At 49.7% G+C, this 23,249-nt stretch overlaps 9 protein-coding genes across 9 annotated transcripts; 2 read left to right on the top strand and 7 right to left on the bottom strand.

Annotated features, from left to right (window-relative positions):
• Positions 1-390: 390 nt before the first annotated feature.
• Positions 391-3,385, bottom strand: F4807DRAFT_358797 (uncharacterized protein). The gene is made up of 2 exons (XM_047995542.1): positions 2,532-3,385; positions 391-2,471 (listed from the first exon to the last, which is right to left on the bottom strand). The coding sequence occupies exons 1-2, from the start codon at positions 3,130-3,132 to the stop codon at positions 472-474; spliced, it is 2,601 nt and encodes an 866-aa protein (XP_047848723.1). The 5' UTR covers positions 3,133-3,385; the 3' UTR covers positions 391-471.
• Positions 3,386-4,161: 776 nt separating this feature from the next.
• Positions 4,162-6,192, bottom strand: F4807DRAFT_448568 (uncharacterized protein). Its single transcript, XM_047999942.1, has 5 exons — positions 5,690-6,192; positions 5,254-5,620; positions 5,078-5,195; positions 4,942-5,006; positions 4,162-4,886 (listed from the first exon to the last, which is right to left on the bottom strand). Exons 1-5 carry the CDS (start codon positions 5,828-5,830, stop codon positions 4,486-4,488), a joined length of 1,092 nt encoding a protein of 363 aa, XP_047848722.1. The 5' UTR covers positions 5,831-6,192; the 3' UTR covers positions 4,162-4,485.
• A 176-nt stretch (positions 6,193-6,368) lies between these two features.
• On the bottom strand, positions 6,369-8,887 carry F4807DRAFT_358694 (FAD dependent oxidoreductase). Its single transcript, XM_047995541.1, has 5 exons — positions 8,035-8,887; positions 7,678-7,959; positions 7,372-7,597; positions 7,190-7,302; positions 6,369-7,086 (listed from the first exon to the last, which is right to left on the bottom strand). The coding sequence occupies exons 1-5, from the start codon at positions 8,489-8,491 to the stop codon at positions 6,728-6,730; spliced, it is 1,437 nt and encodes a 478-aa protein (XP_047848721.1). The 5' UTR covers positions 8,492-8,887; the 3' UTR covers positions 6,369-6,727.
• Positions 8,888-9,027: 140 nt separating this feature from the next.
• Positions 9,028-10,796, bottom strand: F4807DRAFT_465926 (outer membrane protein, OMP85 family; the record flags this gene model as incomplete). The annotated part of the gene is made up of 4 exons (XM_048002336.1): positions 9,028-10,262; positions 10,324-10,510; positions 10,592-10,702; positions 10,764-10,796. 4 exons carry the CDS (start codon positions 10,794-10,796, stop codon positions 9,028-9,030), a joined length of 1,566 nt encoding a protein of 521 aa, XP_047848720.1.
• Positions 10,797-11,079: 283 nt separating this feature from the next.
• On the top strand, positions 11,080-12,673 carry F4807DRAFT_448555 (ubiquitin-conjugating enzyme). Its single transcript, XM_047999941.1, has 3 exons — positions 11,080-11,457; positions 11,554-11,633; positions 11,685-12,673. Exons 1-3 carry the CDS (start codon positions 11,431-11,433, stop codon positions 12,367-12,369), a joined length of 792 nt encoding a protein of 263 aa, XP_047848719.1. The 5' UTR covers positions 11,080-11,430; the 3' UTR covers positions 12,370-12,673.
• F4807DRAFT_472460 (potassium/sodium eff) lies at positions 12,624-16,342 on the bottom strand (the record flags this gene model as incomplete). Its single annotated transcript, XM_048003017.1, has 3 exons — positions 12,624-13,750; positions 13,829-15,782; positions 15,867-16,342. 3 exons carry the CDS (start codon positions 16,340-16,342, stop codon positions 12,971-12,973), a joined length of 3,210 nt encoding a protein of 1,069 aa, XP_047848718.1. The 3' UTR covers positions 12,624-12,970.
• A 1,439-nt stretch (positions 16,343-17,781) lies between these two features.
• F4807DRAFT_358593 (amidohydrolase 3) lies at positions 17,782-19,819 on the bottom strand. The gene has a single exon (XM_047995539.1). It carries the CDS (start codon positions 19,515-19,517, stop codon positions 17,883-17,885), a length of 1,635 nt encoding a protein of 544 aa, XP_047848717.1. The 5' UTR covers positions 19,518-19,819; the 3' UTR covers positions 17,782-17,882.
• F4807DRAFT_448529 (carbohydrate-binding module family 18 protein) lies at positions 19,578-20,795 on the bottom strand. Its single transcript, XM_047999940.1, has 2 exons — positions 20,209-20,795; positions 19,578-20,113 (listed from the first exon to the last, which is right to left on the bottom strand). The coding sequence occupies exons 1-2, from the start codon at positions 20,553-20,555 to the stop codon at positions 20,038-20,040; spliced, it is 423 nt and encodes a 140-aa protein (XP_047848716.1). The 5' UTR covers positions 20,556-20,795; the 3' UTR covers positions 19,578-20,037.
• A 1,391-nt stretch (positions 20,796-22,186) lies between these two features.
• On the top strand, positions 22,187-23,134 carry F4807DRAFT_472458 (Metallo-hydrolase/oxidoreductase). The gene has a single exon (XM_048003016.1). The coding sequence runs from the start codon at positions 22,194-22,196 to the stop codon at positions 22,998-23,000; it is 807 nt and encodes a 268-aa protein (XP_047848715.1). The 5' UTR covers positions 22,187-22,193; the 3' UTR covers positions 23,001-23,134.
• Positions 23,135-23,249: the final 115 nt, after the last annotated feature.

Raw genomic sequence — 23,249 nt, 5'->3', positions numbered from 1 at the left:
TATCCACGAGATAGTAGTAACTAGCTCAACTGAGCGAGTGTATTTTGTTTTCGAAAAGAAACCTTCATATGCGAGGTGGGCTGAGAAGGGTAGGGAAAACCTTGGTGGAGTCACTATAGACATCCTATGGGACTCCCTACTCCGCCCTTCGTTAACTATGTTCATGAAGTAAAAAGGGGGGGTTTGTGTAAAGGCGACCGAGAAAAGAAACGATACACCAACACCAACACCGAACGCGATGCCGACGAAGGACTAAACAAAAAAAGGCTTTTCTTTTCTTGTCTTTTCCTTTCCTTTTTTTTTTCTTAAAAAAAAAAAAAAAAGACAACGAGGAAAGAAAACAAAAAATTTCACAGGGAAAGACAAATGCCAGAACCGCCATGCCATGTAACGTAGGAGACTTCATTCCTTCGTGCCGACTAAACCTATCATTCAATCATGAGCCCGCCATGCAATACTCCAGTCAATAATCTAGACCATGGAGTTTCGGACCTCGTACTGTTGAGGTTTTAACTGATGCTGTGGCACGTCCGAGGTGACGGCGAACTGCGGAACCCACGTACGTATCATTCGAGGAAGCTCGGCACCTCTCGGCTGGATCACGGCCTCCTCCCAATTCAACACATCCCACGGCTCAACGATGGCGTAGCGGCGTTGAGCTGATAGCCGTTGCTGGATGTCTTCGGAATTGGGGACTACTCCGGCACGAACCGCTTCGACTGCGCGAGATCGTCGTGCCTCTCTCTCGGCAATTACATCAGCGATCGCATGGTACCGAATCTGAGCCGTATGCATACCCGGGATCCCGTCGTTCTGCGAGGTGAGCACCCTGCAAAGTTCGTTGAAGGGCAAGTTGAGTAACACACGCGAAAGGACTGGAGACGAATTATCGAGATCACGAGGAGTGGTAGTAGCATCGTCCGGATAAGCGGCCGGGAGATCGCCGAACTTAATACTAGTTAGGCGCTGAGATTTCGTAGGGCTACGCATACTTGTGCCTCTAGCGATGGTAGGCGCAGAGTTCGTAGGCGAAGGCGTGACGCCCGCGGCAGGCGGGATACGCGCAAGCTTAGGGGGGTCATAAACTGAAGGATCGAATTCAAAGTCCGCCGGGAACGCGTTGACAATGAAATCTCTGATGGTATCTCGGAGGAACCCAACGTCCGGACCATACACGTAGTCCAGCTCAGCATCCTGGTCATCATCGTATTTTTCGTGACGCTGGATAGCGCCTTCGAATACGAAAGCGAGGGCCTCTTCTACAGTGTTCCAGTTGAGAAAGTCGGCCGCCATCCGTAGGCCACGCAGAAAAACATCATGCATGTGCAGAAGGTGACCGGCAGCAGCATAGCCCAGACAGAACTCGAAACGATCGGCTTTGTCGTCAGCCAAGCGCAAATCATATGACCTGCCAGTTATCATAGCGGGCGTGAGTAGAGGGAAGAGGTACAATCGTCGCACCGCGTTCCACCAAGCGTCAGAACGCAGATATCGGTCGTCAGACTCGACCGTGATGGTATGGGAACCAAGATCGGTAGCACGAGCAGCCATGATATGCTGCCTCAACGCCGGGCTACGAGCAAACACAAGCTTATGGCCCGTAATCTTGACCGGGTGGTGCAGCCGTTTAGTAGAAATCAATTCCAGGACACAGTCGGTGAGTTCTTTGTTGTCAAACTGGTCCTGAAAGTACGCAATGCTATCCCTTAGATCATCGTCACCCGCGTTAGGGTACCGAGCAAAAGGACCCGGGGGCATGAAAAGCGGGAAATGAGGACCCGGATGCGGATGTCCGACAGGATGCTCGTGATGACCATGGCCGGCATAGGGAAGGCCGTTGGGGGGATAAGGAGGTACAACCCCATTCTCGATACCGTTTAGCTCGCCCGAAGCGTGCGATCCATGGAAGCTGTGAGGCGTCTCAAGGCCGTAGCGACCCACACCGGGGGAGAATGGGTCAAACGGGGCGTGGGCGACGGGAGCGGGTACCTGTCCGTATGTGTCAATAGTGGATAACGGCATAGCGTCAGGACGAAATCGTGTGTTGATGGGACCGGGGAAGCCACTGCCGGAGTGCGCGTGGTGATGGCCGTTAGGCCGTGGGTGTATACCATTCTCGCCGTTTACGGGCATAGTTGGAGGTGGATGCGGAGGTGGCACGAAACCGCTAGGGGGAGGCACCGGCGAAGGTGTATGCGAACCGGCAAAGCCGCCGAAAACGACGCCGCCACCGTTGCTCACATGGGACCGATGCTGAGCTTGGTGCTGATGTTGATGATGGTTCAGGCGGGGCGGGCTGCGAACACTTGCAGGATCTGGTATCTCATCGGTCGAAACCTGATGCTGTAGAGGGTGGGTCGGTAGATGGTGGTGACGGAAAGGCGGTTGCTGTTGGTTCGATAGGAGAGTGGGCGAGGAGGGATTTGGCTGTGGTTGGGGTTGGAAGATATGCTGAACCGCATCGCGCGCACCTATCAAATGTAAGAGTCTAAATTCTAGAAAAGGAAGTGATGACTGAAGATGCGGGTTACCTTCACTGGTGTCATTCGCCAGAGCAGAGACGGACGCGGAGACAGAAACGGAACTCGAACCAGAACCAGATCCAGTTCTAGATCCAGGTCCAGGTCCAGGTCCAGATCCAAGAATGGGTACAGCATGCGCTGCGGAAGGAATAGATGTCTCTTGAATATCACCGTTCGTCCCGTTTGCACCATTCACGGGAGCAGCAACGGGAGCGGTAGCGTAGAAGTTCTGATAGTTACGCCCATTAGGTGTACCGTTGGTAGTGTCGGTGGCATTTTCGGGCTTCTCCACATTTGAGCCGCCAGAAGCCTTGGCCGGTTGTTGAAGAGCCTTTGCACCACCTGGAACAGGAACTGAGGCAGAGACGGGAACTGTGGTGTTGTCGCCATGACCAGCAAGTGCTGCCTCTAGTGACGAAGCCGGGAAACCGTTGGTCGAGGAGGGAGTCGAGGTACGTTGTTTAGCTGACTTGGTATGCTGCTTAGGAATCATGGGAAGAGGAATGGCCGGTTGCACAATGGTGCGGCCTTGGGTGACGGCGGTGGACGGTTTCTTCACATGGCCGGAAGAGGCTTTCCCAGGTTTAGCCTGGCCCTTGTGAGGCGCCATGGCGAAGGGTTCCAACTCAATTGTCGCGGGTCTTAGTCGCCAACGGTTATCCAACAATCGCAAGGCGGTCCGGGAGGGATACGAACGAAAGGAGGGATATTACGACGTAGGCGGAGCTGGTGAGCGCAGGAGATCCGGGACGTGCGCGATAGAGTGAGAAGAACGTTAGGCATTCGACTATAACCATGAAATTAGACCCGGAAAACTGCAACTCGGCCGAGGCTCAAGTAATGTCGTGGATGTGAATTAGACCATTCCAGAATCACGAGAGGACGTAGAGAAAGAAGGCCGATCCAAGTACAGGTATACAGGTAACAACAAGCGCGAGTGAGGTGTGAGGTAGAAGTAAGCAGTGTAGGTATGTGGATGTAAGTGTGTAGGTGTGTAGGTAGTAGTTGAAAGGGAAAGCGTAGTCACACCGTCAATATTTGTATGGTTGATGTCGTAGCTTGGTTATTGTCGGAGAAGGAATTAACGGTGATGATGAGATTTACTTGAAAGATGGTATGTGGTTGCGGGTAACCAGATTCCTACCTCAGGACTCAGTAGTCAAGAAAGGGCATCTAACGATGGACGGCGGATGGTGGTGGAGGAAGTTTGGGGGCAACCAGCTCCTAGCAGCTTTGGCGGGGATGAAAAGTCCGAGATTTTTATTTTTTATTTTTTGACCCCTACTATTTCTTTTGCTTCCGTAATTAAGATTGGTCGACAATTCTTGGCTGGCACCTGTCGGCAGCCGCTGCTCAGCTCTATCATGTGGAGTTTGTACATGAAATAGATGTCTGCCCCGCGCTTAGATACTTGTTAGCGTTAGCGTAACATCTGCTGTGACCTCATACATCAGTAATTGTCGGTACCCCAGCTGCTCTGAACGCACCTACCTAAACGATTAACCTTAGAGGATACTGACAGATCCATCCCATTGGATGTACATCAATAGGATTAGTACCTAGGTACATATGTATTCTGTATACTTGTACTTGGACACCCATCTATGTGGTTAGGTAAGCAGCAAAAGCAAGTGCTTCGCAACATACCTAGATTGTACTTACATGCATATCAAGTTTCTTTCAATTACACACTAATTCGTAGAACTTCGGCCTCATCTACGCAGTTCTCATCTCACCATCAATCCATGTTAGAAAGGACAGCCAACTTCTCTGGCTTGTGAGGACCCTGTTGTATGTCTCAACTATAATCTATGGCGCCCAGTAGGTTACGGAAACCCTATCAGAAATCAAGCCGAGTCCGTTATAAGTTGTTTGTTAACGGATGTATTTATATCATCGTGACTTGCGTCTGGAGGCAAACTACTACCATCTCTAACTTTAGTACTGCATCTATTATTACACATCAACCACGCAGCGGCCATTCAGCAACGTCCTCCTGGATGCGGACCTCATTCTTGACCCATATCACGCCCACATGCTGATCCTGATAACCTGATATTATATCTTCCACGCTGTCATTACTGGTCTGAGTCTGGTGGGTCGGCGGCGGGGTTTTTATGTTGTTGTCGGTACGAGCGTACGAAATCCCCGAGTCGTGCGCTGACGGGGCCGGATTTGAAGCTTTGCGTTCGTACATGACAAACCTGGGTATCTCGTTTGCGTGGCTGCTCTGGCCATGGTTCGAATATGCGCTAGCAAATCCTCTTGTCTTGAGATATAGCGGCCGCAGTGTAGGGATACCGAGGCAAATCATCGCGACGGCGATCTCCGCGCCTGCCCAAGCAAAATATGGCACGAAGTTTACTGAATTTGCTCGTTAGTCACTGTATGGCTCCGTCGCCACGAGGCTTCTACTCACATGTATAATTGAAAACATCCAACCGCGAAAGGACTACCGTTCGAGTAATGCCACAAGCACCGGCGCTACAGATAAAGGTCAGCTTATTCCATTTTTTCCACTTTCTGTCTCCTAGGTTGCCATTGTTGTAGCTTACATTACCCCCAAACTCATCCCCCCCGCTAGCATGAACTTCTCTCGGCGAGACATTGGAAGCGTTCGGATGAATAGCCAAGGAAATATCGCGAAGAAGAAGTCGCAAATGCTAGACCAAACTATGACCAACGTCAGCGATTCAGTCCATGAATAACCAAACTTATACATAGTAAGTACCTCCGAGCCCGACGCTCATAGGTTGAATTCGTATGTTCCACGTCCCGGGCGTGCGCAATGGGTCCCAGCTCGCTTTGATTGGCGTCGTCTGATTCCAGAGCATGATGGTGAGAGCGATAGACGTGGCGGTGGTGATGATGACGGCGACCCAGAGAGCGATTTTATGCCACCTGACTTGGACTACGCGGAGCAGAAACAGGCCCATAGACAGTTTCGCCATAGCATTACCGGTAATGGCGAAACTGTTTGCAACATAAGTCCAGAAGATTGCGTCTGAGCTATCGTCGATGCTGAGTTTCCAGAAGTTCTGACCTAACCCATAATGGACGGAGACTTGTATGAAAACAGCGAACAGGAGTAAGAACACCTATATTATACGAATCAGGTTATTTCGGACTTGATGGCCGCGGTATTTCAAGAAGTCAGTTCTACGTACGCCGGTCCCAGCATACATGTAGTCTTCAGCACCAACGAAATTGACGATCCGTATGCGAGTGTATAGCCGGAGAGCGACTAGGACGAGGGATAAGGCCGCCATTGCCCACATGGCACACGACAGCTGGTGTCCGGTGTGCATCGTGAAATGGCAAATGTATAGGAGAGGACATCGCTTAAAGGTGAGACATACAGGAGAGGAGAGAAGGAAGATCTAGAATCTTTAAGCTTAAGATAACCTACCTAAGTAAGCGGGCAGTCGATTTTTATCCTCGATCATTCTAGAAATCGATCGACCACCGAGGTGGGAATATATACAACGTAGATAGTGATAATGGATGAGATCTCCGGTCGAGATTGTGAAATATGCCAGGGCATGGTCTCCAATTGGGTCGTGCAACGAGTCGACGACCCATGTTAGCTCTACGATTCCCGCGTGATTGCAATAAGCGCCACTAACGAATACCTAGGCGAGTCCAAGATTCCACCTTCGAAGCAACGAATCGATATCCGTCAATGCAAGCAAGTGCATATTCGTCATTTACTCCTACGAGATAGGTCTCCTCCACCTTGGCTCCACCCCTTTCTCTACTTACCGGATTGGTCGAAAAATGGACAGGATTGGCCAATCAAACCCAACAATCACATTAGTCTTGCTCTCCCCGTCAACCAATTCCTCCAATGAGGACTGAAGAAAGGCAAAGACGACGTAGGAACTAGGCGTTTATCACACGAATATGAGGTATTGGGCCGAGTCGGTTCTTGTCGTCCTCCTCCATCTAGTTATTTTAGTCATTGCTTTTTTTCTTTTCTACCTATGTATAAAGAGCTTTACGGGCACTGATTTAATTACTTGACAATATCTCTTAATAGATATCTCATAATGAAGAAAATAGCTTGACACTGGATTGGGTTGGTTTATCCATATAACTATATATACATATATATATATATCTACCTAGGTAGTATATGTATATTGAACGCCCAGGCCACCTCTTAAAGACCTTGAATAATTCGAAAGCGGCATAACTATCGCAAATCATTGGCCTGTAAATGTCCAATCCGCCTTGGTGGCCATCGTCTGCTTTGATAGTACCCTTGGACCTTGTTCGCCTTCCTCTAGACCGTTCCTCATGGGCTCGCTACTGCTTCTCCACCGCCACATGTGACCGTAGACCGTCTGCGATCCCCTGCCTTCGAGAATCTTGACGACTTCGCGTCCAAGGATGGGTAGGAATTTGAAGCCGTGACCGCTACCGCCGGAACAGACCGCAACTCCAGGGCGTCCGGGCACGAAGTCGACAACAAATGAATTGTCAATGCTGTCGGTATACCAGCAGAGTCTGGTGGACGTAATCCCTAGTGGGACCAACTCCGGGAAGTTGACCGATATGTATTCTAAAAGGTGACGGTAGTTAGTTAGGTGAGCCAGATTTATTTTTACATTTTGTTCTAAAATTTTTTTTGTAGACCTTAAATAACTCCACGCTCTACTTCTCACCTTTGATACCATTTAGAGCATCGATCGGAAGTCGCGTTTCTTTACGCTCAGTTACGTGGGCAGTTCTAGGAACTGATATACGCTGCTCACGGACATCTTCGAAGTTCGTCCATCTATCGCCTATCGGATTAGCCTTACTTTTATATGAGGCCTGCGTGGATCAATTAAGGGGAATGCCTGACTTTGTTTTCCGCCAACCAATTTTGAACGTGCCGTTTTCGTCCCTAGGGAGGCTGTATACTTCTTTGCCCTGCCATGAACCCCAAGTGATCACCGGTTGGTTTTCCGGCGCGAACCGTTCCCACAGCTCAGGGCGGTCCTTCGGAATGCTGATGTTGGCTACTGAGCCGGCTGTGGTTTCTAACAATCCTTGAACTTCTGGAACCAATGACGGGGTCCACCCACCACCTATATTGTGTTTTTCCCCCTTTAGTAAACACGTACCTGTCTATATCATGTGACATGTTGTTGAATTATAAACGACTTACCGGCAACGACGACTAGGTCGGCCGTATATCGAAGACCGTCAGCGGTATGCACTACGGGCTGGTCGCTCTTGGTCGTAATATCAACAACTTTTCCGCGTTGGGGGTCGAGTATCATTTTGACGCCGGCTTTCCTCGCTAGATGCTGGGCCCAAGCACAGCTCTTGTAAGCATAAACGAAACCAGCGGTTGAGTCCAGGACTGCCTTGTGAGTTCCGAGCCTATCTTGGCGACGGCAGGGGTCAAGCTTGTGTGCCCAGCCTCGTTCCCTCGCCCGAGTAACATCTTAATATCGTAACAAGGCATAATCAGATTCCATGCTTTGCAGTTGTGGTGGTGCATTTTGGTTTCCTAACCTACCTCTATCATCATCGGTCCTGAACTGGAACTCCCGAATCCCCTCGCGTTCCATATTATCTAGCGTTGTAATCTCAAAATCACCCAAATCTGATTCGCAACTCATGCGTAGCATTCCTACGTTCCACCAAAGCTTTCTGTCGCCGTGTCTTAAGCGCTCTGGCAACTCATTGGTCGGTGCCGTCAGGATCTCGAGATTCCACTCGTCCCATATCTTGGCAGCCTCGGTAGCAAGCCTCTGATACTCAATCTCCGAGCCGTAGCTGAAACGGATGATCTTGTTTAGGTCGGCCGATGCCGAGTCTACGCATGACGGGTCGTATGCCATGCGGGCGGTATCTTGCATGTCTAGGACGGTCACGTCCTTATAGCCGGAGCGTGCCAACCATAGCGCCGTCGAGATGCCGAAGACACCGGAGCCAACGATGACGATTTTAGACGAGGGACCGATTGCTGCCATTGGGTTGGTTTGATCAGGATGGGACGAGATCCAGGAGGACCTTTCTCGGAATTGTCGAATATTGACCCCATTCGGAACAAGGCGATGGCAACCCCACTATCTAAGCGTCCAGGGAACTATCCCCGCTGTTAGGTTAGGAACTAGCCGACAGGATAAGTATCCATTATGGAAAGCCGAAGGAGCTGAAATGTGCCTCTCAAAGGGCTATAAGAAAAAAACCCCCCCCCAAAAAAACCCGAAGGACGAAAGAAAATGCAAATTTGTGTAGATAATAATAAAACTGAGATTAAGAATCGGTTTCTGACACATGGCTATATTGTCTTCCCTATATAACGCGTCAACTTATCGTAGATCTTGTTAGACAGGTCGTTGTCCGTTAAATAAGCTACGATAGACGGGCATCTACTAAACAAGGTATACTAAATACTCGGGGGGAGAGCGGGTATCTACAAAGGGAGATAGGTAGGATAGAATATTTACACGAGGTAACTTCCTCGTTTTGGCTGTTTAGAGTAGGCCTAGAGGATTCTGCAGCGCTATAAGAAATTGATTCCTACGCCAACTTGCAATCCTTTTCGGGCCTCCTCTCCCCGCCTCATTACTAGAGGTAAGCTGAAGTTCAGCTCGAATCTAGCAACAGGGTGAGCGTATACGAGGCCTATGCCGGCGGCGACGCTAGGAAGTCCCGTACCGAGGTCCTTCGTTGCAGAAACCATACCTTCCCATATCGCACCGGCACCCAGACGCTGGCCAGATGCGGAACCGCCACCTTTGGTCTTGTTTCTCATCGCTACTAGCCGGCCGCCGTTGGCGAAGAGTTGTAGTCTGAAGGGAGACTCGGGCCCGGTCCTAGGGAGGGGGACGAGCATATTAACACTCCCTGCAGCGTAAACGTCGCCACCGAGAGCGTCACCACCGTCCCTAGGACCAAGACCACCTAGTGAGAAGCCTCTTACGTCCGTCGGCCCACCGAGGGTAAAGCGGTCGTTGATGCGACTGGGTGATGCGCCGCTAAGACCATATGACAGAGGGAGGGGATAGAGTAAGCCTGCTCTGAGGCCACCGCCGATGGATACACCCGATGACCCTTTAACGCCGGGTAAGGGGACCGGCACCGCTCCGGCAACTTCAAGTTCGCTCTTGGAGAAGCCAACGTCTCCGCCTAGAGATCCCCACCCTGCGAATTCGGCAGTTGTCTTGATCAAGTATCCGCTTTGCGGCAACATAGGGTTATCTCTCCGTTCCCGCTGGAACAAGTAGGATATGGCGCTCTTCGTAGAGTCCCCGGCATCGCCCCGAACACTAGGACTCGCCTCAGCGGATAGGCCAGTTACTTGTCTCCAGGCACCGGAATACCCGAACTGATGTCGATCTCCGTTGTTCTTTAGCCAATTGAGTTTAACACCCCCGCCCCTTAGAACTTCCTCGTGGCTCGCCCAAGGTTTCTGGGTACTGCTCGCTAGACCGTCGACGCTAAGGCGTAGGTTGGGATTGCTTTTGACCGGAGCACCGAATTCGGCACTATATGCCGAGCGTGTCCTTGTACCTGCCGAAGCATTGAGTGATAGAGATTCGGCGCCCCCAAAAATGTTGCGCCACAGCATAGATCCATAAGCAGAACCTTCTGTGTTGCCCAAATCCGTGCCCGTTTTGAGAAGGAGGCGAGACTTTTCGCGCACACGTAGGGAGACATCAAGGTCGGTTGGAGAGGAAGACGGGTCGAGGTGGGACGGACGGGATAAGTAGAAGATGATGTTGGGGTGAAAAATGTCTTTATACCCGACGTCAACACGAGAATTCCATAATATCAAGGTCGGTGATTCAACTCATACCGAATTTATGTAGCTTATCGACGGCACCGCTCACTTGCTCCATCATGCTCGCAAGTGTATAGTCGGCATTGCGACTATCTTCAACGAGCGGTTGGAGTAAAGGTTCGAGGAATGATTTGCGGGTATGTCTGGCGCCATGGATTTGGATAGAAGAGATGGTGACTGGGAGCGTTTGATTTTGCGACAACTAGATCGGGGTGAGCAGTGTGTATAGTGACAGAGAACAGCGAACAGCGGAGAAGCTGTATGTGTAGAAAGAAATATTCACCAATTCAATTGTCCTTTGTGTGTTGTGTGCCTCTTGTGCGCGAGCTCGTTCTGCTGCTGCCGCTCTCTGCTGTATTGACGCAGTCTCGGACTTTAGTAGACCTTCGAAGGCCTGGTGTGAACATATTTTTATTAGCTATTGGCATGTGGGGATGATCCTCAAAAAGTCTTACATCGTCGCCTCCAGGAGAAGCGTTACGAGCCATCTTAGAGACAACCTGTCTCCCTCGTTAAGGAAAGGAAAAAAAAGGTTGTTATATGTAAAGAGTATAAAGAGAGAGCTTGGGCTGGAAGTTACAAGGTTGATTGGTAGGTTAGTAGCTGCTATTAGCTGGAATCTCCGGAAGAAGGTACGTACTCGTTACATTTAGGTACCTACTTAAGAGATGACGCAATTATTTGCACCAGTCTGGGATACCCGTGTTACTTACCTACCAATGTACGTACTGTTGGAACCTTATCTAAACTTAGCTAAGGCCAATCCGTCATCATCAGCCTTATTTTATCCTTAGTCCTTCAACTCAAAACCGTAGCCCCTTCTTTTTAATTCAAACATCCTCCAGTCACTACACTCGACAATTAATTATTAGCCAGTATCTCGTATATTCATTACCTTTGTATCTACTTCTAGTCCCTCGTTACGCTCCCATAACCGAACACAGCCGATCCCGCCGATTCCATCGATTTTAATCCTACTAACGAGAAGAGGCGACATTGGTGCACTGCGCACACGACATACGAAAGCCGCACCCCAGGGCCGTCGTGACGCATTTCCTTTTCTTCTACGAGATACCCGGATCCAGCAAGATAACAACACAATTGACCATACGCATAGACACTATGGCTAGCAAACAAGCGAGTAAACGCGTACGTATATCTCCTTTTCTTATATCCCCATTCATTGTTCTGTTCTCCCTTTCCACATAACAAAATGGTAATCTAATCCGGGTTGCATTACTATAGTTGGCGCGTGAATACAAGAGCATATCAGAAAACCCCCCTCCATACATCAGCGCTCATCCATCAGAGTCCAACATCCTCGAGTATGTTCCGGCCTATCACCAAACATCCCCGAGTCGCTAATCAAAAAGCAGGTGGCACTACATCATCACCGGTCCCGAGGATACCCCTTACCATAATGGCCAGTACTGGGGTACCTTGATCTTTCCACCCAACTACCCCTTTGCGCCTCCTGCCATTCGAATGCACACCCCTTCCGGTCGTTTCCAGCCCTCCACGCGGCTATGCCTTTCGATCTCCGACTTCCATCCACGTTCCTTCAATCCGGCCTGGGAAGTATCCACGATCCTTATCGGTCTGCTCTCTTTCATGACTTCGGAGGAGATGACTACCGGCTCCGTCTCGGCTACAGCACACGAACGACGAATATTTGCTGCGAGGTCTAGGTGGTGGAACTCTACAGGAGGGGGCTCGCACTCCAAGAACCCTGCTCAGAAGGGAAATGTAAAAGCAGGAGATGGCGGTGCCAAGTTCAGGGCCGAGTGGCCCGAATTAGACAAGGAGAATTGGCGGTGGATTACCGAGAGCAACATCGACATAGCTACGGGCGCCAGGAACGGTGGTGTCTCATGTGGACCACAGCTGGGCATTGCTGGTGGCAGCGGCGGCCAGACCCAAGCTGTTGTTGACGCTGTCGTTCAGCGCAGAGATGCCGGAACGGGTTGGCTCGGCCGTAACAAGTTGTTAGTCTTCGGAGGCGTAATATTCATATACGTCCTAATTGCCCGTATCCTCGGCGAAGGGGAGAGCACCCCTTAAACCGCCCTAGACCCCGGCCACATCCTCATATGGAGCTTCTCTGATTTTTACACCAGAACCAGCAGTAGCATCCCCTATCCTGACTCTAGCTCAGATATATGAGGTGGCACGGCGGTGGCATAGACTGATTTCAGCGAAAGAATGGCGGTAGGGCTATACTCAAACTGGGAGAGGAGTGAACATCGAATGTAAAATGGGGTTAGCTCTCGATGATGTCCCATCTGCCCCGGTGTATCATAGATACCTAATAAGCACCTTTTTTTCAGTCACCGCAAAAACACCGTAGAACATGTTGCAATAAGGTAAGGAATGTATATAGTTAATATTTATGCAAAGTTATCGCCTATTTATGCTAACAATAGAATTGTTGTTACTCGCACTATCCCGTGTTTCCTGGTTTCTATTCCTAAACGAACGTGTGTTTGTCTGCTCCCCTTCCCAAAGTAACGGCTTCGGCACCACAGGTATAACTTAAATCCGCCCTACATCTCACCGCAGAGAAGCTTTCATGAGGTTTTTTTTTTTTTTTTTTTTTTTGGAGGCGGGGAGGGTCAGGGGGGAAGAGGAGGGAAAGAGGGGATTGTCGCTATGTAGAACATCCCTAGACCTCACCGGCAGCAGCTTGACCGTAGACAGCGCCCTTGACAAACCGCCGTTTTCCTGCCTTCCATAGCTCTACTAGAGCAACGTAAGTTATGACACATGCGGCTACAACGATCCACTCAATACCGATACCTTGGTGTTTAAAAACTGCTCTATCGATGACCGGCAGGTATATCACTGGGAAGGTAATGAAGAAACCTGCCACCACGGCTCCGAATAGGAATTTATTCTTCCACACTGTTCTGAAAACCGAGAAGGGCCCGGTGTAGATTTCCGGATACATGTTAAACAGGGAGCGAGTGAAATGCTTCACTTCCCAGGCTGTGAAGAGCAGGAGGAAACTAAGAGTAGCATAGGTTGCCGCACGAGCTCGGTAGACGCTGTTGCACGACTCATTGTATACTGCGTTGCAGTCAGAACCTAGTACGCCGTACCACGGCGGCTCCTCGTAGACGTCTTCCATCGAAGTGTAGATGACGGAAGTAAAAGCTGCAATGCATAGAGAGCCCATGAACACGCCGTATGCCATCTTATCGATGATTATTTCCTTCGTGAAAATGCCGACGCGTAAGTCATGTGGTGGTCGTAACATAATATCCGGTTGCGCCTCTTCAAAACCAAGACCAAGGGCTAAGAAGGACGACGTGATCAAGTTCGCCCACAGGATCTCGATAGGAGAGAGCGGAAATACCGATTTATTATCCTCATCTTTGAATGCTAGGCCAATGAGTAAGAGAATGACCTGTGCGATATTGGAGACTAGGAGGTGAAGTAGAAACTATACATCGGTTATCTAGTCAGCAGTAATTCCCAGGACCTGCAGTTTGTGTTGTATGGTATGGTTCAGGGACTTCACCTTTTGGATGTTGTCGAATAACCGTCGTCCTTCTTCGACAGCAGTAACGATCGAAGCAAAGTTGTCGTCTGTAAGAACCATATCTGCGGCCTCCTTGGCCACATCACTGCCATTGAAACCCATAGCTATACCGACGTCTGCCTTTTTCAGAGCAGGTGAGTCGTTGACTCCATCGCCGGTCATAACGCAAAATGCACCACGGCGGTGTATTGCTTCAACCATGCGTACCTTTGTCGATGGGCTACAGCGAGCTAACACTAACGGCAGCTTTTCCAAGCGATCGATCTGGGCGTCTGACATAGCATCAAATGAGGCGGCGGGCATGATAGCCCTCGCTGCCTCGGCGGCGTTGAGTCCGCTACTAAGAATGCCTACTTCGCGCGCGATTGCCGTAGCTGTTTTGATATGATCACCAGTAAGCATGTGAACCGAGATACCGGCGATCCTACATCTCTTCACAGCGTCGGCGGATTCCAATCGAGGAGGGTCATACAAACCAGCAAGACCCAGAGGCGTGAGGTCACTTTCAGCAGCGTCTCGCGCATCCCTGAGGGCAGTGCTATCTTCGGCCGTCTTATGAGCAATACAAAGTACTCGAAGGCCCTCGGCAGCAAGTAATTCTGCCTTTGCAATAAACTCGGCCTTTGTACTATCGGATGTGTTAAGCAGTGGCAGCATGACTTCTAAGGCGCCCTTAGTATATACGTCGACCGAGCCGGAATCGGGGGTCGAGTATACAACGGTCATGCGCTTGCAGGAAGAATCGAAAGGATGCTCCGCTAGAAGGTGTACACCATTCGTCTGAGAAACGGTTTCTTTGCTCATGCCAAAGCGCATCGCGAAAACATGGAGAGCAATCTCAGTCGGTTCACCAACCGCCGTCCAACTCGAGATTGCAGCAGTTGAGGTGGTCAGGGTCTCAGCAGTGTCCTCATCCGGTGCCGGTTTCCCGTCCGTCACTGTTGAATTGTTGCATAGAGACAGACATTCCATAAATTTCCTCGTCGATGGACGCAGCCGGGAGATTGACAATCCATCGGCTGATCCGGACTTTTGAGCACTCCAGGTGATTATTCCACTGGACGGGTCGAAAGGATCAGTGCAAGCTTCAACGGTAGCCATAGATTCATTACGAAGCCAGATCTTCCTGGTGATCATCTTGCCCTGAGTTAAGGTGCCAGTCTTGTCGGAGCAAATATTGGTCACTCCCCCAACGGCCTCTAGAGCAGAAAGCTTCCTTACGACCACGTTGCCTTTCGCCATCGCTTTCGTTCCGACAGCCATACTAATGGTCAAGACAGCGATGAGCGATTCAGGAATAACAGCAACGCCCACACAAATACCATAGATCAAAACTTCATCGTCAATTTCCCAGAGGCTAGCAGAAAATACGATCAGGGAGAGCAGGACAGCCAGAGAAAATAGAATCAAGGCGAACTTGCTTAGTTTGATCTGAAGGGGTGTGCCGTCTAGACCCAGAATACTGCGCACGCTAGCCTTTATGCGCTTCCAGTAGGCGCCTAACAGAGATACGTTCTCGTCCGAGCCAGAGTTCGCGCGGAGCAATTGGGCAATCTTGCCTACCTCGGTACTCATACCGGTTGCGACGGTAATTCCCTTTCCACGACCACGCGCGACAGAACTTGCCGAATACAACATGTTCACGCGGTCACCGAGAGAAACGTTAGCATCGTCCAGAATCGCCTTTGGATGCTTGCTAACAGGTAGAGATTCCCCGGTAAGCAACGCTTCATCGGTCGATAGATTCAAGCCATCGACAAATCGAAGATCCGCCGGGATAATGTCACCAACATTAAGTAGTACGATATCGCCCTTGACAAGTGCTTCAGCCTTGATGTTGGTGACCTGCCCAGAACGGATGACCTTGCATGTCGGCGCAGACAATGCATAGAGAGACTGGATAGTCTGCTCAGCACGGTAATCTTGCACAAATCTACCAACAACCAGTTAGTGCGATACATTCATGATAGAATTCATGTATCAGAGATAGTCTCGACGACTAAGGACGGAGACATACCCCACAATGATGTTCAGTGAGATGACAGCGGCGATAACGCCGCCCTCGATATAATCATTGATGGCAAATGAGAGGGCCATAACGATGATGAGGACCACTGTCAAGCTATTGGACACCTGCCTCAAGAGAATTTTCCACATGGATAACCCTTGAGCTCCCTCAACCTTGTTCGGCCCACCATGCTGAAGGCGACGAGCTGCCTCATCGTCGTCGAGGCCGTTCTTTACGTCGGTGTTGAAAATGATCTCTAGATCCTCAACCGCGAGCTTGTGAGGTTCGGGGTAACTCCCACCTGCTGCAGAGAATGCGGATCCCTCGTCAGGGTGAGAGCTTGGGAAATTAGCTATGGTACTGACGATGTTAGTTGTTGTGGTCCGGTTTATGAAGCCAGACGGAGTTCCCGGTGTAGCATCGACGTAGCCACATATAGGGGGCTCAGTCGACTCCTCGACAGCAGGTTGGTCTTCTATACCCATTCACGTGTCGGTAAGTAGGTAGATAAGTATTATTCCAGGACAGATGGGGGAATCTGGAAAGTGGCTGGAGGAGGATCTAAGAAGATCTGTGCAATCCGAGCCAAGATGAGATCGTGGGGAGGTGATAGAGGTTAGATATAATACGACCTACTGACCGTCTTCAACGCCGCCAAGTTCATCCATCGCTATGTGGTATAGCGCCCAACCTGCGCCAAGGGAGAACCTCGACGTGAGTGAGGCGTATTGGGCATAGTATTCGTATGAGAGGCATTGATTGGGCTTCGGGGCCTCGTCATAATGAGAATCGCATAGGGAAACGGGGAGGGCAGGGGAAGGGCAGGGGAAGGGCGGGCAAGGAATAATCACGATTGGATGCCAAGAGAATGCTCTAATAGGTTCTGGGTGATAATTGGATATCTGCAAAGCTGCAAAGGTCCGGTGAGACGCGACAAGTAGAAGGTCAGGCGAATAGAAAAAGAAAATTCGGTGGAATAGTTTGAAACCGAATGTTCTTGGAATCTTGGAACATCGAAGGCTCCACGGTTCTGAGCTTCTCCACCTTTCAACGTTGGTAGGTATACTTCAACCGTCTCTCTGTAGATACATGGGTACCTATGCATGTATGGATGTCACGACCTTGCACGTTGCGTGACTGGACCGTGCTGGTCTTTCCATTCTCTCGGCAGGTGGGAAGAATGAGGCTACGCTTTACTTGTTAGGGAAGGCCAAGGAGCTTATTTCTTGGGGTTCTTGGGGTTGGCGTACCTTCTATCGTACCTGTGTAGTGTATGTATGTATGACAGTATCAATGTAGGTACTTAGTATGCCATGATGTAGATACATTCCAATTTAAATATCATCTTATGTACTTGCTTACGTACTTCTTATCATTCCAGGGAAACTGCACTCGGAATGATTCGGCCATATCAATGGAAGCCACTCGGAAGCTCCGGTCTTCTCCACATCTCCAACTGCTTGTTGTACCGTACCCGGCTCCGAAAGAAGTCAACCCTTCAAGCCTTTAATTTGTTATTCAGAAAGATTATCAACCAAAATTCCCTTAATGATGATTTAAGTTTAAAATCAAAGGAAAATAAAGAAATCAAGACGAAGGAAAAGAAAGGCATGTCAAGCATGACTAAACGATACTACTTACTGATACGATATCGTGCGCCCCGATCTCTCCGGGTGGTCGATGAATTTGTGCCCCACAAATTCCGAAAAGGGGCCCCCTTTTTAGGTATGAGGGGGCAAGGTGCTCCGGTCTACGGCCGATTCCAATGTCGCGTACCCGCGGAACTTGCTTGGATAACTTTTGTTCACAGAAACATATCATGAGAAATACATGTAGTGGTAACAATCCTGAATCAAGTCTTCAAATTAGTATAATCCGCGCGAATAATGCTGTGATAAGTTGCCCGTTTGTATTTTTAGACAGACATTAGCCCTCTTTTGGGACAGGGCTTACAATTGGTCTGTTCCTCCGAGCACCTTGGAAGCAGCAAATACGTGAAGTATTCTTTACCTGTGTTGGCGGAGCTTACACTTCGCCGTCAAAGACCTTCTTCCCCTGAAACCACGTCTGTACAACTTTTGCTTCCAACAGCTTATTCGCATCCCATTCCATATCTACCACGGCCATATCTGCCATCCGTCCGATCTCCAGCCTCCCGGACCGTCGGTCCGCAAAGCAGCTGTACGCTGATCCCTCCGTCCCTGCCGCGATAGCCGCCGCTAGCTCTAATGCGAAATGCGGGTTTACCCGGTCCGACAGAGACGGCTCTCTAGCTGACCGCCGCGTCGTGGCCGTGTATACGTTCTTGAGTGGTGCGTGGGGGGCCGTGGGTGCGTCAGACCCCAATGCAAGTACTGCGCCTCCGTCGGCAAATTCTTTGTAGGCGAACGCGCGCTCGCAGCGGGCGGGCCCGAGAAGAGAGGGCCAAGCTCGGAGGATGGCCGGGTCGGCGTGTACCGGTTGGATAGACGCGGTGATGCCCAACTTACCCAACCTTGCGGCATCCTGCGGTGACGCAAGCTCGAGATGCTCGATCCGATGTCTGCGACCGGGAGTGGCATTCTGCTCCAGCGCGTCGATGGCCACCTGTATGGTCTTGTCGCCAATTGCGTGTAAGGCGCATTGTAGGCCCGCAGCGTCTGCTTTATTTACAACGGGTCCTAGTTCTGCAAGCGACCAGATAGGGTCGCAGGATACGCCGTTTGAAGTGTAAGGTTCTAGAAGTCCCGCGGTACAGCCATCGATGATTCCATCGCCGATTATCTTAATACCAACAACGCGGAAGTCGGGGCTGGTCTCTTCGTTGAACTGTCGATTCAACTCGATCGCACGGTCAACTTGGGCGAGGTTCTCCGCTTCCGTCTTTCTAGGAGTAATGAGCCAGTGGATCGCAATTCTAATCGGCAAGGTCTCTATCTGGCGTAACACTTGCAGCGCCTCCCATGCGTTTTCGTCCATTGCCATTTGTACGAGTCCGGTATAGCCAGCTGAATTATACGCCTCGACCGCTCCTTTCAATGCAGCTAACTTCTCTTCCATAGGTGCAACTTTGGCGATATGCGGCCAGACGATCGTGACAGCAGCCGCTTCGGATAGAAGCCCGGATGCCTTACCGTTCTCGTCACGGTGGATCTTCCCGCCCTCTGGATCCGGCATATTTTGCACTCCCATTTCGTCCAGGGCCGCGGCGTTGCACCACGTTGAGTGTAGGTCCTTGGAGTCGATGAAGATAGGCCTTGGGTCCAAGTCATCTATCATGCTCGCTAACGCCTTTCCGTTGGTCATGGAGTGCATCCATCCTTTACACATGATTCGAGCTACGGACGGGTGTGCTGCCGCGAACTCCTTGATGGTTCGCCGGATGTCCTGCAGATCCTTGCATGCTTCCAGTCCAGCCTTCTGCAAGGACTGCCCCAGCATCAGAAAGTGCATGTGCCCGTCTATGAAACCTGGTAAGACTAAGCGGCCGCACATGTCGTGCTTGGCTACCCCGGCAGCATTAGCTACTCTGATTTGCTCATCGCTCGCATTACCGATGTGAACGATTGTCCCGGACCCATCGACAAGCAAGGACTCCGCAAAAGAATGGTCCTCGCCCTTAGAACCGGACCGGAAGAAGCGTCCATTGTGAAATAAAGTAGCCATGGTACACAGAAACATGGAAGTGAACCAGAACCATTCTCCTGGATAGTGTTAATGAGGCTGAACCTATTTGACTAGGTGGTTGTCTAGATTTAGAAGGTACCTAACTTGCAATCCCCACCCTACCTGGGCATTATACGGCAGGCCGCGATCGGACGGCGGACGACGGCGGACGATAGTACCGAACCGCGATCCCACCTTGGCTACCAGGTTGGTAAGAGACAACTCGAGACCAATGCTTGCTATGCAATGTATGTATAAATTCGTTTTCGCCGTATATTTCTTTTCTTTTTCCTTCTTCTTCAACCATGCCTAATGCTCAAGCCAGCAAATAACAGATAGAAGCCTAACAGGGGTGAATCACAGTAGTTACTTAGGTATCTACGTATGCTCTACCACCGCACTCATCCCCATTAGGTGTCAAGCCATGTAGATTCTGTCTTAGTTTTTCCAAATGTGTAACCCTACTTCCGCGCCCTCTCCTTTATTCTAACGCGACGCGCAAACTTGGAAAGGACCTGACCCATACTACCACCAATCATTGACACTCTCCGTAAGTCGACTGGCAGCCGCTCGTGGTAAGACAATGATCAGTCGTGTTCCCACAATAGCCCCTTGAGAGCCGATATGTTAGCATGCATATGGAACTACCTACTTCGCAACCAACTAGCGAACCAAGTCAGATCACCTAGGGGGGGTAGCGACATACGCAGCAGAGCAACAGGTCCCGCCTTCAGTAGGACATCGATACCCGTACTGGCCGGCACCTTCAGATCCACAGGTACCGTCCGGAGAGATGGTTTCCCCATCGACAGGTTCAATGCAAGCACTGGTTGCGTTTGAAAAATTGTCCTGGCATCCTACCGTCGTAAGGCAGTATTCATCCGTCGCACCGCAGTAGCCGCTGGCTGAACAGCACTTCTTCTCACTGGGACACGTGTAGCCCTTGTTGTTACCGGCTTTTGTCGTGCCGCAGGTTTCGTCTGGCGAAACTTCCGACCAAACCGCTGTGGCGGCTAGTAGAACGACGGCAAGCACTGACTTGGTGCCGAACATATTCGTGACGATGAGTTAACTTTTACGGGTAACTAGAGATGTTTGAATGATATTGATATGGTCCGTTAACAGCTCAAGGGTAGAGGAAATGTGAGTCTTTAAGTGAGGGCCTTATATTCTCCATGTACGTTCGTTCATCTTATCCGGCTGCCCTAGATCGAGTCTTCGGTGAGGTCCCCGCACACCAAGACGGACGAAGATTGCGCGTACGCATGCTCATACAAGATCCAAGTGGATGGGAAATTTGGATATCAAGATTGACATTCACTCGGCACTCTGGGCTACGTTACAGATTTTCAGGGTCGATTCCCGTAAAGGAAAGCTGAATGCATCTCATATGATTTAGCCGAATTCCCCTTAATTCTGGCCGCCTGGGTGCAACCAATTGAGCGACATAGAACAGACGGTAAGTGTCCGTGACTACGAACGGTGCGGTTCCCCATCGTAATTAGTCTCCTTCTAGATGCTGTCAAGGGCTTAGGCCAATATGGACCATGCCCTCATCCGAGGAATAGGGACTCAGGGCCGCCTGTGGTCGCACCTGGACACAGGCCTGAATTACATAGGCAGAACACTCTTGGGTAGCTCGAGACGCATCTCATAAAACTACACTGTAGATGATGTCGGCATATCTTCTCTACTATTTACAAGGAGATATTATTATCTTGGCCTTGAAATACCTGTTGAATATGCTGCTTTATTTTTAGGATAGCATATCACATTTCTTGCCGTGTTAAGGCCCAAATGTCAGTATATGTTCATCATCCCTAGAATTTGGGGACTCTGGAAAGAGTATATATATGTGAGCAATATACTAAGAGTAATAATTCCTTCTTGTACGTACATCGAAAATAGATAGGTTGTCAATTGTGATTTGAGTATCAGAGGAATATTCTCTACAAGAGAGCTACTAGAGCTTCTTGGCGGACCAGTCCTGTGGGTCATTAAATCCAGGGAATATATGGTATATCTCTTTGGCATAAGACTACAGTTTCCACAAACCCGGCAACTGTACATCGGCGATAGCGCAGGCCCTTTAAGCCTGTAAGTGTTGAGGCTCTCGCAGTGATCTTCAGAAGCGTCTAACCAACTAGAAGAAAGCTTTTGTGGGTGCCAGTGGAACTCAGGGGTTGCTGGAAGTACAGTTACTGATCATGGTGGAGCTGTAGTCTTATGTTGACTAAAGGGATATGGTATATAGCCTGGAAAGACCCTGGTAGGTATCAGTCAACCCGACTCCCCTAGGTACTATTCGAGAAACTTGATTTGTAACATATTCCCGCAATGTCGGCGCTAATGATCGATGCCATTGATTTACCACCACTGCACCGTTAGCCAGCGATCTCCTGAGCTAGTAATGTAAGGCTTTTAGTAACTATCTTACAAATACAAATGGTATTCTTTGAATGCGTAGTAAGCAGTAGCTATAAGTTGCATATCATTACTTAATATCATCGTTTAAGTTTGTCATACGATTTACTCAATATTATTCTTACTCGTTACGTGTGTGGAGATTATGAGCCCCTTAGGTTGGTAGATAAATATAAGTATCTTGAAATATGTACGTAGAGTAAATAAAAAGTCAGGAAATTCAAGTGATTGAAAGTTTCTAACGCAACAACTCGAATACTAAACAATATGGTTGACTCACCTTTCAAAAGCAGAGTCTCCGTCACGTATGTCGGCACTGCGACAGCAATCATAGAAATTGATGGCGTCATCTTCCTCACCGACCCTTATTTCTCTCCCGAAGGAACTGAGTGGGACGTTGGAATTGCTACACTCACCAACCATTATGAACCGGCCTTATCCCTAGATCAGCTTCCGCCCGTCGATGCCATCTTGTTAAGCCACGAAGACCATCCCGATAATTTGGATATACTAAGCCGTGATCGTCTACTCGACGGCCGGCGTGTCCTTACTACGGTCGATGGTGCCTCCAAAATGAGCCCTAGGCCTGGCATCCAAGGACTTCGGCCCTGGGAGAACACCACTCTAAACGTGGGAAGCAAACTCTTCAACGTGACAGCTACACCATGCCAACATTTGCCAGGGGGTGAGTGTACAGGATTTGTACTTACGACGGCAGATTTTGGGACGACAAATGGATTACCGAACGCGATCTATTTCTCCGGCGATACCGTCTATCTTCAAGAACTATCTCATATCAGAGACAACTTCCACATATCATTAGCCTTGTTCAATCTAGGTGCTGCGTCAGTGGTACTTCCAGGCAGCGCCGAGCCATTGCTGATCACGATGGATGGGACGCAAGGCGCAAAGCTATTCCGCGACATTGGGGCCGATATATTAGTGCCTTTGCACTTTGAGTCGTGGAACCATTTTTCACAAAGCAAAGAGGCCATAGCCGCCGCATTCGGGAACGCGGGAATCTTAGATAAGGTATACTGGTTAGAACCGGGAAAATCAAGGCATATCCTATAGTTTGAAGGGATTATCACATCATATATCAGGTTGTCAGACGACATTAATGAAGATGGACATGGCCGATCGAGATTAGAACTCCATTGCAACATGGCCGAGGGTACGAGAAAGAGAGTCCATCATGGGGATAGAAGTTTACATCGTAGCCGTATATGGTAAAGGAAAGCAGGATACTTTCACAGTTAATTACCTAGGTGATAAGGCTTGGCGGTATAATATAAAGGAGGCTCATGAAGCCTCCTTTTTTTA

Source organism: Annulohypoxylon truncatum (assembly GCF_022578515.1).
Source record: "Annulohypoxylon truncatum strain CBS 140777 unplaced genomic scaffold F4807scaffold_64, whole genome shotgun sequence".
NCBI lineage: Eukaryota > Fungi > Ascomycota > Sordariomycetes > Xylariales > Hypoxylaceae > Annulohypoxylon > Annulohypoxylon truncatum.
Note: the sequence above shows the minus strand (reverse complement) of the source record. Positions and strands in the feature narration are given on the sequence as shown.